The sequence below is a fragment of the Ischnura elegans genome, chromosome 10 (assembly GCF_921293095.1).
Source record: "Ischnura elegans chromosome 10, ioIscEleg1.1, whole genome shotgun sequence".
Lineage (NCBI taxonomy): Eukaryota > Metazoa > Arthropoda > Insecta > Odonata > Coenagrionidae > Ischnura > Ischnura elegans.
In genome coordinates this window covers 27,314,232-27,329,015 of record NC_060255.1, presented here as the reverse complement: position 1 = coordinate 27,329,015, position 14,784 = coordinate 27,314,232, and the positions used below count along the sequence as shown (strand labels likewise).

The following is a 14,784-nucleotide window of genomic DNA, read 5'->3' as shown; positions in this document are numbered from 1 at the left end:
CGTTGAACTGTATCCCAAATTACTTTGCATTTTGCTTCCACCCTTGAAAAATGAGCGGCCTCGTGCGTAATCCTCGCATGTGTCTACTTCGTGTGCGCATTTCGCCCTTCTTTTGTTCTATAGTGGCGAGGGGGGGAGAGACGATGATGGTGTCGACCCCGCGCCGAAATTTCTCGCTCTCCAAACCGCTCGATTCCGTCCCTCGCTAATTGCCCCCGGGCCACTTCTCAAGAGCTGACTCACGCTCCCCCCCTTACCCCTCCACGCCTCGCCTCCCTTTGAAAAAGGGAACGGAGGGAAACAAAGCAACATAGCCGCACGTGTCCGTTCTCTCCCGCGAGTTCATCTCTAATTTATCGCTCAGATTTTCCCCCGCGAAGGAGGGAGCTCGCTGACGGGGCGAAGTGGCAACGCTTCCCCTTTCCTCGCCGTTTTCGTAATGGCCCCGTCCCGCGGTGACATCTCGCGTACGTGTATCGTACGTGGATACGTAATAGTTGCCAGTCGACACGCACTCAACCTGGCCCCCCTCATTTGCTATACATTTCTATAATTTTAATGCTGAATCGTTAGGACTCTTCGATTTTTCAGATCTCATTATTTCTTGCATTTTTTTAATGACTTAGTTCGGTCCGCACACCATCCAAATCGTGGAAATATCGTGAATAACGCCACATTTATTGCATATTGTGTAAAAATGCGAGAAATCGACATCGACGTTCTTTTATACTCTAAGTAGCCCTAATATCATTCTAATCTCAATGGAATAAAGGAATAGCAATACGACTATTATTGTGGGAGTCTCTGGTAGCGGTTTTTCGGATTTTTTCCTTGGCAACTGTCGACGGGGATGAATCGAAACCATCTGGTCCTCTTCATTTCCTATTTTTCAAAAATTCCTTCTCACAAATTTCAATGCTTAATCGCTCTGATTCTACTAGCATAAAAAACTTTTAGCATCGATCTTGACAAGGTTTTATTACATTTCCTCGGAAAGGAATACCCGTGCACGAATATATGGTAAAGATTTTATAACCTTAAATTTGTTTCTGAAAATAATACTTTGGGTTTAATTCGATTCGCTTCCAAATTGTTTCATATTCGTTTGAAATTGATGGTTTTCAACGAGATTGGGTTCACTCAGCAACAATATTTTGCGATGCAAAGACTGGGTAGTGGATATTAATAACAAATAACATGAAAGTCGAAATCAAAGATTCGGGGAGGTCCAATTCGTAGCTTGATTTATGCTGCCCCTTCGCTCTATTTTCAACCAGTTTTCTAAAATCTCCGCAACCTGAATACGTATATACCCAGCGTTTGCAACAGTGTTTGTAATCGCGAGAATTAGCATTGCAGAGCTAAGAAGTCGATATACGTATTATATCATTTCGAATATAAATTTCGGATGTCAGTTTTTAAAATAGTTGATTTTCCTGTGAAATTCGTATCGTCTGCTTCGCGGATGGCGACTTCAATTAATCCATTTACATGAGCGGTGGGTGACGGAACATTTATCTGTCGTCTGGAGAATCTTCTGTTGTAATATTCGTGGTCAAAACGATTTGAGATATCCTTGTAAAAAAAGGCGTGGATTAAAGCGTAACTGATTGCACCGAGTTAAGTTATTAAAAGTTCCCGCGCGAATCGTCTTCGATGCTCCGAATATAAGTTACGGTCGTCGCGTGGTTGGTAAAGCCTTTTCGTGCTTAATGCCTGTGTTTATTTCCTCTCTCATTTGGTTGCTCGCTTGGGGGGAGCGACCAAATTGGACGGAAATTACTCTCACCGAGCTTGCATGCGTGCACGCGTGAGCCAGGACTCGCTCTCGTGCCCCCCTCTCCCCCCAAATATTCTGCGGGAGGCAGTTTCCCTCCAGCGACACCCTCGTAAATTTTTCTGTAACCCCCCTCGCGGATGTGCCCTTTTCAGAGAACTCAAAGAGGGTCCTGGCGCTCCGTTGTGTGTGCACGCGTCTCTCTCGTCTTGAACACTTGCTCGCGAAAAAAAGCAGCCAGCCCTCCCACCCTTACTTCCCCAAAATATATGGAAGATCAAAAAAAAAAGAAACCCCTTTTGCAAAAAAATACCTTCGGATTTTTTTGCAAATGGGTTTCGTGCGTGTGCAAAATGAACATCTGCGCGAATGAGGGTTGGTGGAAAAGAAGGGAGTTGAGAAAAGGAGATGTGTGGAATTGGCATATTATTTCGTGTGCCTATTGCAAATACACGCCTTAGAAGATGTAGTCATGATTTTTATCACACTATCAATTAATGCCATAACCCAATCAAAAGAATAATTAGGAAAGCAAAATCCATGCTATTTGAAATTGATTTTTTCAACATGAGTTCTCACAGATAAAATATTTTAGCATGCATGATAACACTCCAAAATCGTGTACTCTATTTCAAGATAATATGTCTCATTTGAAACTTTTCCTCGAAAATATTTTAAATTGAAATATTTTTAGTTACAAAATGAATAATATCGTGGAGATCTTTATAATTATTTAAAATGTGTGACATTCTAATTTTAAACTGGACTTTAAAAGCTAATTCGCTGAAGTGAAATATACTATTGCTCCTTATATTAATTTTTTATTTTTTTTCTCTTTACAGCACCACCATCAGCAGTGGAAATCGTTGGCCACGTACCCAATGAAAAAATTGAGATCAGGGAAGGCACTCCTTTAACACTGGAATGTGTGGTATATAATTCCAGACCTCCTGCGACGATAGAATGGTATCGAGGAAGAGTACCTTTGAAAATAGGTAGGTACTTGTGGATAGTTGATTCATTTTTTTGAGCACCAAATAATTTTTGATGTATTGAATGAATACTTCCATGCCATTGGCACATCTACGATTTAATCGTTTTCTAATATATTTGAAAATATTTTACATGAACAGAAAGTGGAGAAGGCAGCGCTCAGCCTGAGGAAAACCCAGAGGGTGAAGGTCATAGGATAGCTAAGCGCTACAATATTACGAGTAGAATCACGTATACCCCCACAGCAGATGATGATTTTGCTGACTTTTCATGCCAAGCTAAACATGAAGCCTTAGCTCCCGACATGCCCATGAGAACATCCGTCCAGCTTAGTGTACTCTGTAAGTATTTCTGTCCTTTTGTTATTGGTGTGCAGTTCTGTTTGATGGGATTCCATTTCAGAAAAATGAGAGTAATTATATTTTTACCATGGCCCACCTATTTTAACCTATTCAGTCTTGAGTATGATTTGAAAATGAGTGAATAAGTCGAAATTCTTGTCAATCGTATTTTGAATGTGTGTAAAAAATTGTGAAACATGCAAATTATTCTAATGTCTTTGTAAAATTTACCTTGATATGCACTTCTGATGATTTTTTTATGCATGCATATTTCTATATGACTCTTTATTTTACAATTTTAATATTATAATTAATTAATATGGAGGATTTGCTTCATAGGATAGGGAAGGCACTTATCTCAATGATTTATGTATTAAATGTGTGAGTAAAAAAAACCCAGCCCGGCCCTGAAATGGCAATGGTTCAATATTTATTTATCATTGTGTTGGTAGCCAAGCTTTACAATGAGTCAAATAATTGCTGCTTTAATCTCTCTGAAGAAATCTTCTCATCCTCCAGCAATCCTTAATCATTTTTCTTAAATACCTGTTCCCAGTATAATCATTGTTAATTTTGTAGGCATTTATAATCACTCACTTCTTCTCAATCATTCAGATCCACCTGGTCCTCCTTACATTGAGGGCTATACTGCCGGTGAAACATTCCGTCGGGGCCAATCAGTGGAGCTGGTTTGCCGTTCAAGAGGTGGTAACCCTCCTGCTCAACTTGTATGGTGGAGAGGAAAAGAAATACTGAGGTCCACCTATCGAACCATTGGACGTGGTGGACCACGCATCTCGGAGAATGCTCTAACCCTGGAAGCACAAGACTCTGATGATGGAGCTGTTCTTCGCTGTGAGGCCTCAAACACAATGGTCCATAACTTGCCAGGTGGACCAAAACCGAAGATGACTGCTGAAGTTAAACTTACTGTTCATTGTATGTTAGAGTTTATATTATTTCCTGTTTAGTTATTCCCTCTAGATATATCTATTATCTATTTTATTTTTGCCATTCAAAAATTTAAGTGACTGGTATTTTTGCTTACACCATTTGTTTTTATGTTAATTTTCTACTATTTGATCCGCGTTTTTATGCTGAAACCATCTGTTTATGCATTAATTTTCTACACCTTGAATCATCATTATCATCCTGTTACTTCAACTTTGAAAATAGTCCAGTTTTATATTTTCTCAATGTGGATTTATCATATGTATTTTTATTCTTTTTTTACAGTTGCACCGACTCATGTTACTATTACTGGGCCCACTGAAGCTAGAGTTGGAGAGTCAGTGCCTTTAACATGTATTACTGGAGCGAGTAATCCTGCAGCAGACATTAAGTGGACTGTAGGTGGCAGACAGTTGAAAAACTTTACATCCCGAACAATCCCTGCAAACAGCCCAGATGCTGCTGCATTGAATTTTTATCCTGGTAGGTTACGGATGCCTTTTAACATCAATTGCTCTTATTTACTGTGTCAGTGTCACCAAAATTTAACCATGCAAAATAAATCTTACTTTTGTGCTGGTGTGTTTGGTGTTAATTCCCTGTTATAATTTTAAATGGTGATCCACAGTTTGTATTGGTAGGTCAAAGTATTGGTTAATATTGCAGGGAGAAGCCAAAGGAGAGAGGGAAAAGACTCCAAGAAAGATAATAATGACACTGAAGAAGATGATGATGCAGATAGAGGCAGGCCGGGAAGAGCAAGTGGGGGTGAATCTCATGGAGGGTGGATTACGGTCTCAAATATCACTGCCAATGTTACAGGCTCTCACAGACGATCCCTTGTTGTCATATGCCATGGCCTCAATATGCAGCTGACAGAAGTAGTTGTGGGGACTCACACTATTAACATCTTGTGTAAGTCAGATATGTGGTTAATTTTGAGATTTCCAGTTAATTTTTTTTATTTTTTATGTATATACTTGTTGCATGCCTTGGTGTCTAACTAACATTGAAATTAAGTCTGTCAGTTTGGATAAGCTATAGTTTGATTTCTGTTGTATTTTTTTTACATAGACCCTCCAAGCCAGCCTATGATTCATGGGTACACAGAGGGGGTTCCTATTGAAGCAGGATCAATTCAGAGGATTTCTTGCGTATCATCAGGAGGAAACCCTCCTGCAACTATTTCATGGTTTAAAAATGGAAAAAAGGTTTGAGCTATTCATTTCCCCATTGATCAATTTTCTATATCGTTTTTGTTCTATGTCTTGAATTTCTCTTTCCTTTTCAATCATTCTTATATCAATTTTATTTTACATTTTCAGGTCCGCTCTATGACTCGTGTCACTGATACATCAGTATCAGTATCAGGAGAAGTTACAATTGCTACAAATGCTTCCGACAACAATGCTGTGTATCGCTGTGAGGCAAGCAATTCTGCAACAGAAGTTCCCCTTTCAGAATCAATAAAGCTAACTGTTCATTGTGAGTGATTGTTTAACAGTATTTCCACATTAAAAATCGTAAAAAGTGCTAGGCAATGCTTTTGACAATTTATGAACATGAATGTTCTATAATCTATATCATCATTGTTTGCCTTATTATGTTTCTATGATGTATTATGTACTTTTATTTTAGTTCCTCCTGAAAATGTTAAAATAAGAACTGAACCAGCCCGGCTCCGCACTGGTCAAGAAGCTCGTCTCACCTGTGAATCCAGCTCCAGTAATCCGCCTGCACGCCTTACGTGGTGGAGAGACGGTATTCCAATCCCTCAAGATCTTCAAGGAGGCCTTGAATCGGATGGCAACTCTCCAGCGAATGGAACAACAATAATCACTTCGGGTCTTGATGGTGGACATGTTTCCAAGTCAGTCCTTTATTTAGGTGAAGCTGGACCTGCTCTTGCAGGAGCAAGTTTTGCCTGTCAAGCCAGCAATGAAGCTCTAGACAAGAGTGTTCATGACACCATAATTCTGCAAATTTTATGTAAGTAAAAAATTCTTACAATAATCTCTATTGATTGCATTTGTCTCAGCCAATTCAATTTCTCTGTAGTAGTATTTAAATACTAATTTAATTATTGTTCTGATAAAGATGAAGTTATTTTTGGTACTGATATCATACTATTTATATCCTATTTTTACATTTGCTTAGTCAGATTTTGGGATGAAATTTTGTTCCCAACTTAAGTGAGAGGTCACAGTTTGTGGCCGTTCACCTTCCTAGCCAAGCAATCTCTCTACCTCAAACATCCCCTTTGGAAAGAAAGGGGAACATGGGGGTAGCAGTGGGTAAAGGTCTGCTTAGGGTTTTCCCCATTTTTTTAAATCAATTTGGAAACTAACTCATGTTACTTAGGTAGTAACTGTAAACTTAGGTAGTCATGTGGCCTAAGCAGAGAGAGTTAGGGTTTTGTGTTTGTTTACAGGCCTCTATTCTAATTCACTGTTTGTTGTTTTGTGTACTTTTAATCCTTGTTACCAAAATGCAGATGAATTCAGTCCTGCTGCATGGCTTTTTTGTAGTTAATTAGGTCATAATCTTTCATAATCAAGGTCACCGATCGTCATAGTATTAGAAATGGTTACTTAGAAGTGGCTATAATGTGTTAAATATTGATTTTTTAATATGTGGTGAATGTGAGATGTTTCTCTTGCTGTATTTGACTTTTTTTTACCACAATTTTTCCAGATAAACCAAAATTTCTGGAGCCTGCTGAAGGTGACCGATCTGTGATTGTTGTTGCTGAGGGGGAATCAACGAATGTAACTTTACTTGCTGAAGGTAATCCTCCAGACATCACATACACATGGACAAAGGATGGTGCACCTCTCAAGGTAAGATAATTACAAGTAAACTTATTTGTATCTCATGCTTACTGTGCCCTTATGGTTATAGATTAAACTGAAATAATGTTCCTATTTTTGCAATGAGTCAGCATAATTTCACTGTCATTGGAATGAGATCTTTCATAAGTGTATTCTGTGTGTCTATTCTTTTCATTAATATACTCTATATGTGCATGAAGTGTCATCTATGACTTCTGAATGAGTGAAGCAGTAATAAATGCTCATAAATAATGAGCCTTAGCCACGGGGATTTTTTTTATGTCTTCGAGTATATATCTTTGTATAACTTACCTTGGGGCTCTGCTCTTCCTTTGACAGTCCTGTGACAAACCTCTAGTTTCTAGTTTGAGTTGTGCTTTTAGTGGCTTGTGAAGATATAATTTCTATTTTCATATGTAAAAAAGGATAAACATTTTTATAACTTAGGGTTTATGATAATTAATAACAATTTCAGAGTTCACGTGATGGTGTGGGTCGGCAACGAGTGACTTGGGATGGGCCAACTCTGAACGTTACAGATGCACGACGAGAAGATGCCGGGAGGTACACTGTGGAGGCTGTTAACAGTGAAGGCTCTGATACAACCTCCATTAAAGTAGATGTGCATTGTAAGTACCCATATCAGACCTATTTTTCAATCAAATTTCTGCATCCTTAATGTAACTTGTGACTTACTCGTTGATGTTATGTCAATTATTCACTCTATTGCTAAAATGCTTATACTTAAATGGTCAAATAAAGCATAATATATTTTTTACTCAAGTGAAAAATGTATTCATATGAGTATTTTCTGAAATCTCCCTGATTGAGTCATAATTCATATCTGAATAATAACCCCAGCTTTGTTATTCTCATACCTTTGATCAAATGTAAATTTGAGTGAATAATAACCTGGCTAAATTTTTCTTGGAATTTCAACCAGGTGAGTTGGTCTATGATAATTGGCATTTATAGGTTACTATCATTCCTTGTCATTGGGATGAATATAATTCTTCAGAAACGTGATTTCAATACATAATAAGTTGAAGGAGTGGTGGAATCATATATGTAACACCATCACCCATAACTCTAAATGTACTGTAAATTCAAGTCATGGCATGAGAATATTCACCCTGATAAGAAAGATCAATACTTTGCGACATGGGTAATAATGGGCCAACTCATCTCGTTGAAATCCCAAGAAATCTCTGATGATTCACTGGGGAAGTACTGCAGTTTCCACTATGTACTATTAATTCTATTTTTTTTATTTGCTTCATGTAGATCCTCCAACAATTCATGACCTCCCTCGCCATGTTGTGGTTGCCAAAGATGAAGAGGCCATCCTAACTTGTACTGCAGATGGTAATCCTCTCCCTGAGGGATCTGTGCATTGGAGGAGGGAAGGAAGTATTTCCTCAGGTGGTGGTCCTGCCATCTCTTGGGCTCTGATTCCTCCCGGAGGGACTGTCTCACCTCATGAAGGAGAAGGGCGTATCATTCCTATGTTTCACTCCAATGGAACCAGCATACTGAAAATTCAGACTGCAGAATCGAAAGATGCCGGAGTTTATGTTTGTGTGGCCAGCAATGGTGTTGGAAAAGGACCAGCTGTTTCCAAATCTACTTTCCTCATCGTGAAACGTAAGTATTTTCTTAGCTGAGTATCTTCTTGTGTGAGGAAAATATCCTTCTATCCAATTTATTGACCATGTGCTTTGGTGTGCTGTGTATTCAGTGGATGTCAGAAATATTGCGTGAGATACTTTTTCTCCAGAAATTTATAGCTAAGGATTGAGTGTAAATGAATGCATTGTAATTTCGATCACATTTGCAGAATGTGTTCTGCAACTGAAAGTGGTTCACTGAAAGTATCTCTGCATATCTTGACTTCAAAGCTAGCCTATTTATATTAAAACTAAATCATTTGAAAACTGTATACATTCTTATGTTAGGAGATGAACCAAATGGCTAACTTGAAAAGCTATAAAATTACATTGGCATTTTTGTCCATAAATCTAATATTATTCCTATACACTAATAAAATCTTAGATCAAGTGAGGGTATTAGAGTCTTCAATTACTTTTAGTTTGGATATTGTTTCATTTTATATTGCTATTGGATGCTGTAAAACTAAATTGAAAATAGAGATGTGTTGGGAATCTTGAGAAATGTAACTTTATGGAAATTGCTTTGCTTTTCGTAATGCATGTTAAGCATAATGGCACCATGTATCGTGGGCATGGTGATGCATGCTTATTGACTCTTTCATTGTGCTAATTTATTGAGCATTTGCAGAATTTTCTTTCGAGGGAGTTCAGTAATGTATGTCAATGCTAATGGTATTATTATTTATCAGATGCTCCTGAGATGGATCAAACATCTGGGGTGTGGAAAGCTGCTACAACAGTTGGTGGTGTAGCTAGGCTGGTTTGTGTAGCACGTGGGGCCCCTAAACCATCATTCTCTTGGTCATACAATGGAGCAAATATCCTACCATCTTCTTCTACCTCTTCTGGATCTTCATCTACAACCTCTCCACAGGCCACAACTGGCGATGGCTCTCCAGAAAAATACAAAATACAATTCCGTGAGGTAATTTTTACTGGCTTAATTTCTGAATGGGTTAAGAAATCATGTGATATGGAAAGAAAGTTTGTGCATACAAGTTTCAAATTGTTTATAGATTTAGAAAAAATTATATTCAGTTTGTTTTTTCTTCGTATGCTCATTTTTAATTAATAGGCTCATATTTAATTTTGAATTGTGAAGATGGTTGTCTATAGATTAAAATGTTCTTTAATTTCCTATTTCTTTTCAGATCGATCCAAGCACATGGGAGTCAGTCCTTGCCGTTCGTGGGGTTCGTCAAAGTGATTATGGTACATACAAGTGTGGAGCCAGTAATGAGTTTGGCAGCATTACTGCTAATGTGAATCTGTCTCCAGCTTCTCGGCCTGATCCCCCTGTTAGCCTCTCTCTCAAGAATGCATCCCACGATTCAGTATTATTATCATGGACTCCTGGTTTTGATGGTGGTGCTCATGTAGTGTACCGCATCCGTTATAAAAAGGTGGCCTCAGCGAGAAGATCTGGGTGAGTAAATGGAGGAAAGGTCTTGGATCTCTTCGGTAACTTCTTTCATTGCTCATTTATTTCCTCATGTGTTGTTCTTTGTCTTATCAATGATTTTGCCCCAATCTCAGGTCTGTGCCAGAAAAGATGGAGGAATCTAATGGGGGGGAGACTTTGGCGACAACAGATGACCGCAGCTCAAAGAAAAAGCCTGTTGATGATGAGGACTTGCTAAGTGGTGGTTCTTACTACTATGTGGACGTGTCTCCTCCAAGTGCTACTGCATTTGTTGTCACAGGTCTTGCACCAGCTACGGAGTATGCCTTTTCCATCATGGCCAAAAACCGACTTGGAAGTAGTGACTATTCTGGTCCACCTCTCCGTGTAGTGACTTCAAGTGAGTTCTGCTATTTGTATTTTTTCTAACATTTTTCAATTTGTATACATCATCATAAGAGGTTAATCACAACGTTTTTGCATGTATACATTGGATTATTACATTGGGGTGGCTTATGAATAAAAAATATCATGAGAAACTCCATTAAAGTTCATGTTTCTCCAACTATTGAAAGTTTTTTTTTAATTTGGAAGTGAATTATCTATCTTGATGTCATCATAATATAATACTGTAATCAGATTTTGGGTCTCTGTTTTCATAAGATTGGATTGGATATTATGATTTTTACCATTATCTTCTAGTAGTGTGAGCATGGTGATTTTTAAAGAATCTTCATTTTATTCATATTTTAAAGTGTTCTTGCCTCATACTCTCCTGTGGCTAATTATATTGAGGTACATATAATGCCCCCCAAGTTGAGTTTTGCATGTTTAGTGTTATTGTTGCTTTATTTTCTCTTTGAAATCCATGAATTTTTTAGGCCTTGAGAATAGGAATTCAAGGATAAATATTTGGTATTTTAAATTTGGTTCACTCTGTGTTTGAAAATAGATTAAAATGAAGAAATTTTAAAGTAAACACTGGAATTAGGAGATGAAGGAGGTTCTGCGTGCAGGCATATTGTAGTCCACATACAGCTCAGGCTATGGGTTGGCACCTTTCTTTCTCAGTCTGTGGTGCCCTTAGGGCATAGGCTTCTGTATGTTAATACAAATATTTCATTTTCTCTTATAAAAAATAATTTCTGCTGTAGATGGTTGGAAAATAGGCCACATACCTCTGCTTGTAGTGGAATGAAGTCATAAATGTATTGTTATATTGTACAATGCAAGGAATTTGATTGGTAGATATCATAACTCACTTAGTGTAGGTTACATCATTTGAAGTCATACTTTGTGGCACGTTTTAGCATTCTCTGTTCTGTATATCCCCAGAAACTCTCTCACCTCTGGCTCATCCATGGCTGTTGCCTTCAGTTGGCTCCCTACTTCCATTTTGGACCCATTTTAGACTAAAAAAAAGTAGGACCCATAGATGGGAGAAGTTAAAAATACCAAAACCCATAATGAACATGCTTAGATATGTTCTTCCACAAAATAAAGGTTGTGCTTTTTTATATTTAGGCTTAACTGTGTAATATGTGGCCTCCAAGCTCAATATGGCCATAAATGAGTCTATAATTTTTATACACTAACTGAATGTGAAAGTTGCATTATAAGAAATTTGGTATGACATCTAAAAATCGGTTTTCCTCTTGAATCCATTCTTAAACCCACCCTCGGTGGATTTTGGGTTTTTGAATATGATAATTGAGAATAAAATTATAATTTTTTATTCAACTTGGGGTTGTTGCTTTGAAAAACCTGTACAATTATCTCGCGTAATAGTGGAGTGGCATCTCAATAGTAACAAATAAATATTTTTTTCCTTAAAGTCCTCTTTGTAGGGTAAAAATCAATGGGTTTCAAAGATGTAAACTTTTTTGTGCCATTTTATAGTCTCATTTTGTATTCAGGTTATTGATCATTTACTAACTTAAAGCTTTTTTTGTGTGGTTATTAGCCTGCATGCTGTGTTATGTAGCTGCTCCATTATTTCCATCTTATTAACCAACTAACAAAAGGGTGCTCACTTTCTCTTTTTCTTCTCTTTCACCCCTTACCCATGAACTAATTCGCAATGTGGCCTCCATCTGGGAATGCTTGGGCTCAAAAGGCCATGTCCCACCTTCAACGTCCTCCTCCTCAAAATCTCCCTCCTCATCCTCTTCCTCTTCTGGGACTACTGGTGGTGCAGCTACCAGCTCAAGTGGCCAGTTGCCCAAGTTGGTGATAGTAGTGGTAACGGTGGTGGGAGCTGCTCTCTTGGTGCTCAACGTTGTCCTCATTGTATGCTTTGTCCGGAGACGCACTCAGAAGAAGAGGCGTCTTGCCGGTAAGGTTTAAGTCCCCAATGTCATACCTTGTGTGCCACCTCCTCATTGGTTTTGTTTTTTTTTTCTTTTCTTTTTTACCTTTTACCCCACCTCCAACAATACCACAACCCCAATGACCTAATTTTTATGTGCCGTGACAATGGACCATTGGCCTGACCTCATATGCCTTGGCTGCGGATGAACCTTCCACCAACAATGAATTTTTGTTCCGTCCACAACCCATGACAACCTTACCTTCAACCTGACCAAAAAATGCTGAAAATGGTGTCGGAATGGTTTGTGGCTCAATCAGGCAATAATGAACATGAAAGAATGCTGATTGCGGAAGATCTTCTTCAAAAGGCTGACCTGCACCGTATCATCATAATTTCTGGCTCTGTAGCAGGAACACTTGTGCTGGCCCTGAACATTGTGGCGCTCGTTGTCTGCTTTTTCAGACGAAAGCGCTCAAAAAGGATGGAAGAGGGTACTATCACGTTCACTTACCTACCTATAGTCTAAGTTTTTCAAGAGACAATTGCATAGCAAATCATTTACATAAGTATTTGCATAATTTAGGAAGATACATTTCAAATACATTATATGTTTAAAGCTTGTTTGAATAGAATTACAAAATTGAATTATTGAAAGGTCACTTAAAATTTAAAAAAAAATTGCAAAATTTAGTTTTTCTACATGTAATGATGATGTTTGCAAGGGAGTTGATGCCGTAGCAGAAAAATATGTGTTCTTTTAATGTTCCAAATATGTTCCTTTTATGTTCTTTCATCTGTTCCATTACTGTCCTTTGCATAAATAATTTAAACAGAAAGGTGGCACTGATATGATTAAAGAGAGACTCTGGCAAAAATATGGTGAATTTTTCCGACGGTAAACCATTTTTCTCAACAAGAGGTGAAATACAACTGAACAATAAAATATTTGTTTACCTGAACATGCTTCAAAGCTGCAAAACCTATCACGATACCAAGTTATACATACATGTTTACATATCTGTTTACCTGGGGAAGCTGCAGGGAAGTGGCTCCACCAAGTTGTTGCTTGTTTTTTTTCTTTATGTCCCTTTGGTCAAATGGAAATGAATATTTTGCCAAGGTAAACCTGAGACTTTCACTTAAATATAATATTGCTGAAACTAAATGTTACCTAAATATTTGCTGTTCTACTGTGGAAAATAAAATTTCCCAGCATGGAAATAGTTCTTCTTTCAAATTGTTCTCAATACATTTTAGCAATTTCAAAATTGGTATCAACACAATCAATACATGCAACAAAACCGTTCATGTTTATCATGATATTCTTTTTGTGTTCATCATGGTGAACATCAAAAAAGCAATAACTGAACTTATTTAGAACTTATTGAAAAATGGGAACAAAAATTGTGAAAACTAAAGAACATAAAATGAACATCAATTGAACACTATTTTTTCTGTTAGGGTTATTGGGTCACGGTCCCTGAATCCACTCCAGCACAAATAATTTTTATGAAAAATCGGAAAAACACTCATATCAACAATCAGCATGTAAATCTAGCTCTCGTAATGTGTATGGCTGAGAAGGATTAATGATAGAGTGGATAGTTATCTAAATTCCTGGATCCATTTGCTCTTTGGCCATTTGTATGAAGTATCCAGGTATTAAAATGGAATAAAGGAAAATTTTAAGCATGTGCTTTGGCCTATCAGTTAAATGTATAATTGAAAAATGACTGAGTTTGCTGCCTTACTATGAATGTAATTTTTCTATTAATTAGTATTCCTAAAGTTGAACATTACAGTACAATTCATTCTTAACTCCTAAAATCTCTTCTCACTTCTTTTCAATTATTTTATTTCAATAAACAACTAGTGGCTGTTATAATGGAGTTATCTACTACACGTGTATTGACTTCATCTTGTTTTTGCTCTAGCTGCTGCAAGTGAGCAGGGAAGCAGCAAGTCTGCTACCATAGAAATGTATGCAAGCAGCTACAACGAAACTGTAACTGGTGAGACCCTGAGCTCCATATCAGAGAAGAGCGAGAGCTATTCAAATGGTGGAGACAGCAATGAAGATTACATTGTAAGTTTTTCTTGATTGAGCTGGATGGTAGAATAAATCAGAATTATAATTCTTATTCAGGCCAAAGTTTTTACTTTATCTATGTCCAACGACTTGATATTTCTAAATCAGTAGCTTGCATTCATTTGTAAAATTCTCATTTTGAATAAGTAAATGGTAATGCTTAAGCATTGGATAATGATATTCAGGCATGGTAATTTGTTGAGATTACTTAAATTGTAGTTTTTTAAGTTTGTGAGAATTTTGATCTGTGGTTTAGAGAATTTGGCAATGTGTAAAGCAGTAATCAGTAAATTCTAATCACATTTTTACATGCTATTGTTAGATCAAATACCAAAGAATTGTTGTTTTAATGGTCTACCTCTCAAATTTTAGCAATCATCATTTTGAAAAACCAAAAATCAACTATTAGACCTTCTGTT

The 14,784-nt window shown here is 37.5% G+C and overlaps 1 protein-coding gene across 3 annotated transcripts in view; it reads left to right on the top strand.

Annotated features, from left to right (window-relative positions):
• LOC124166651 (nephrin-like) overlaps positions 1-14,784 on the top strand; it is a 463,238-nt gene that overhangs the window by 444,215 nt on the left and 4,239 nt on the right. For 2 of the 3 annotated variants that reach the window (XM_046544271.1, XM_046544273.1), the window contains exons 3-18: positions 2,620-2,772; positions 2,911-3,111; positions 3,727-4,050; positions 4,348-4,545; positions 4,729-4,977; positions 5,137-5,273; positions 5,388-5,547; positions 5,701-6,051; positions 6,757-6,902; positions 7,369-7,522; positions 8,178-8,537; positions 9,253-9,488; positions 9,715-9,989; positions 10,100-10,365; positions 12,082-12,300; positions 14,211-14,362. In XM_046544271.1, the coding sequence (XP_046400227.1) occupies positions 2,620-2,772; positions 2,911-3,111; positions 3,727-4,050; positions 4,348-4,545; positions 4,729-4,977; positions 5,137-5,273; positions 5,388-5,547; positions 5,701-6,051; positions 6,757-6,902; positions 7,369-7,522; positions 8,178-8,537; positions 9,253-9,488; positions 9,715-9,989; positions 10,100-10,365; positions 12,082-12,300; positions 14,211-14,362 (3,581 nt within the window). Of the gene's footprint in view, positions 1-2,619; positions 2,773-2,910; positions 3,112-3,726; positions 4,051-4,347; positions 4,546-4,728; positions 4,978-5,136; positions 5,274-5,387; positions 5,548-5,700; positions 6,052-6,756; positions 6,903-7,368; positions 7,523-8,177; positions 8,538-9,252; positions 9,489-9,714; positions 9,990-10,099; positions 10,366-12,081; positions 12,301-12,593; positions 12,768-14,210; positions 14,363-14,784 lie in introns of all 3 variants that reach the window. The other variant, XM_046544272.1, reaches the window with a different exon arrangement.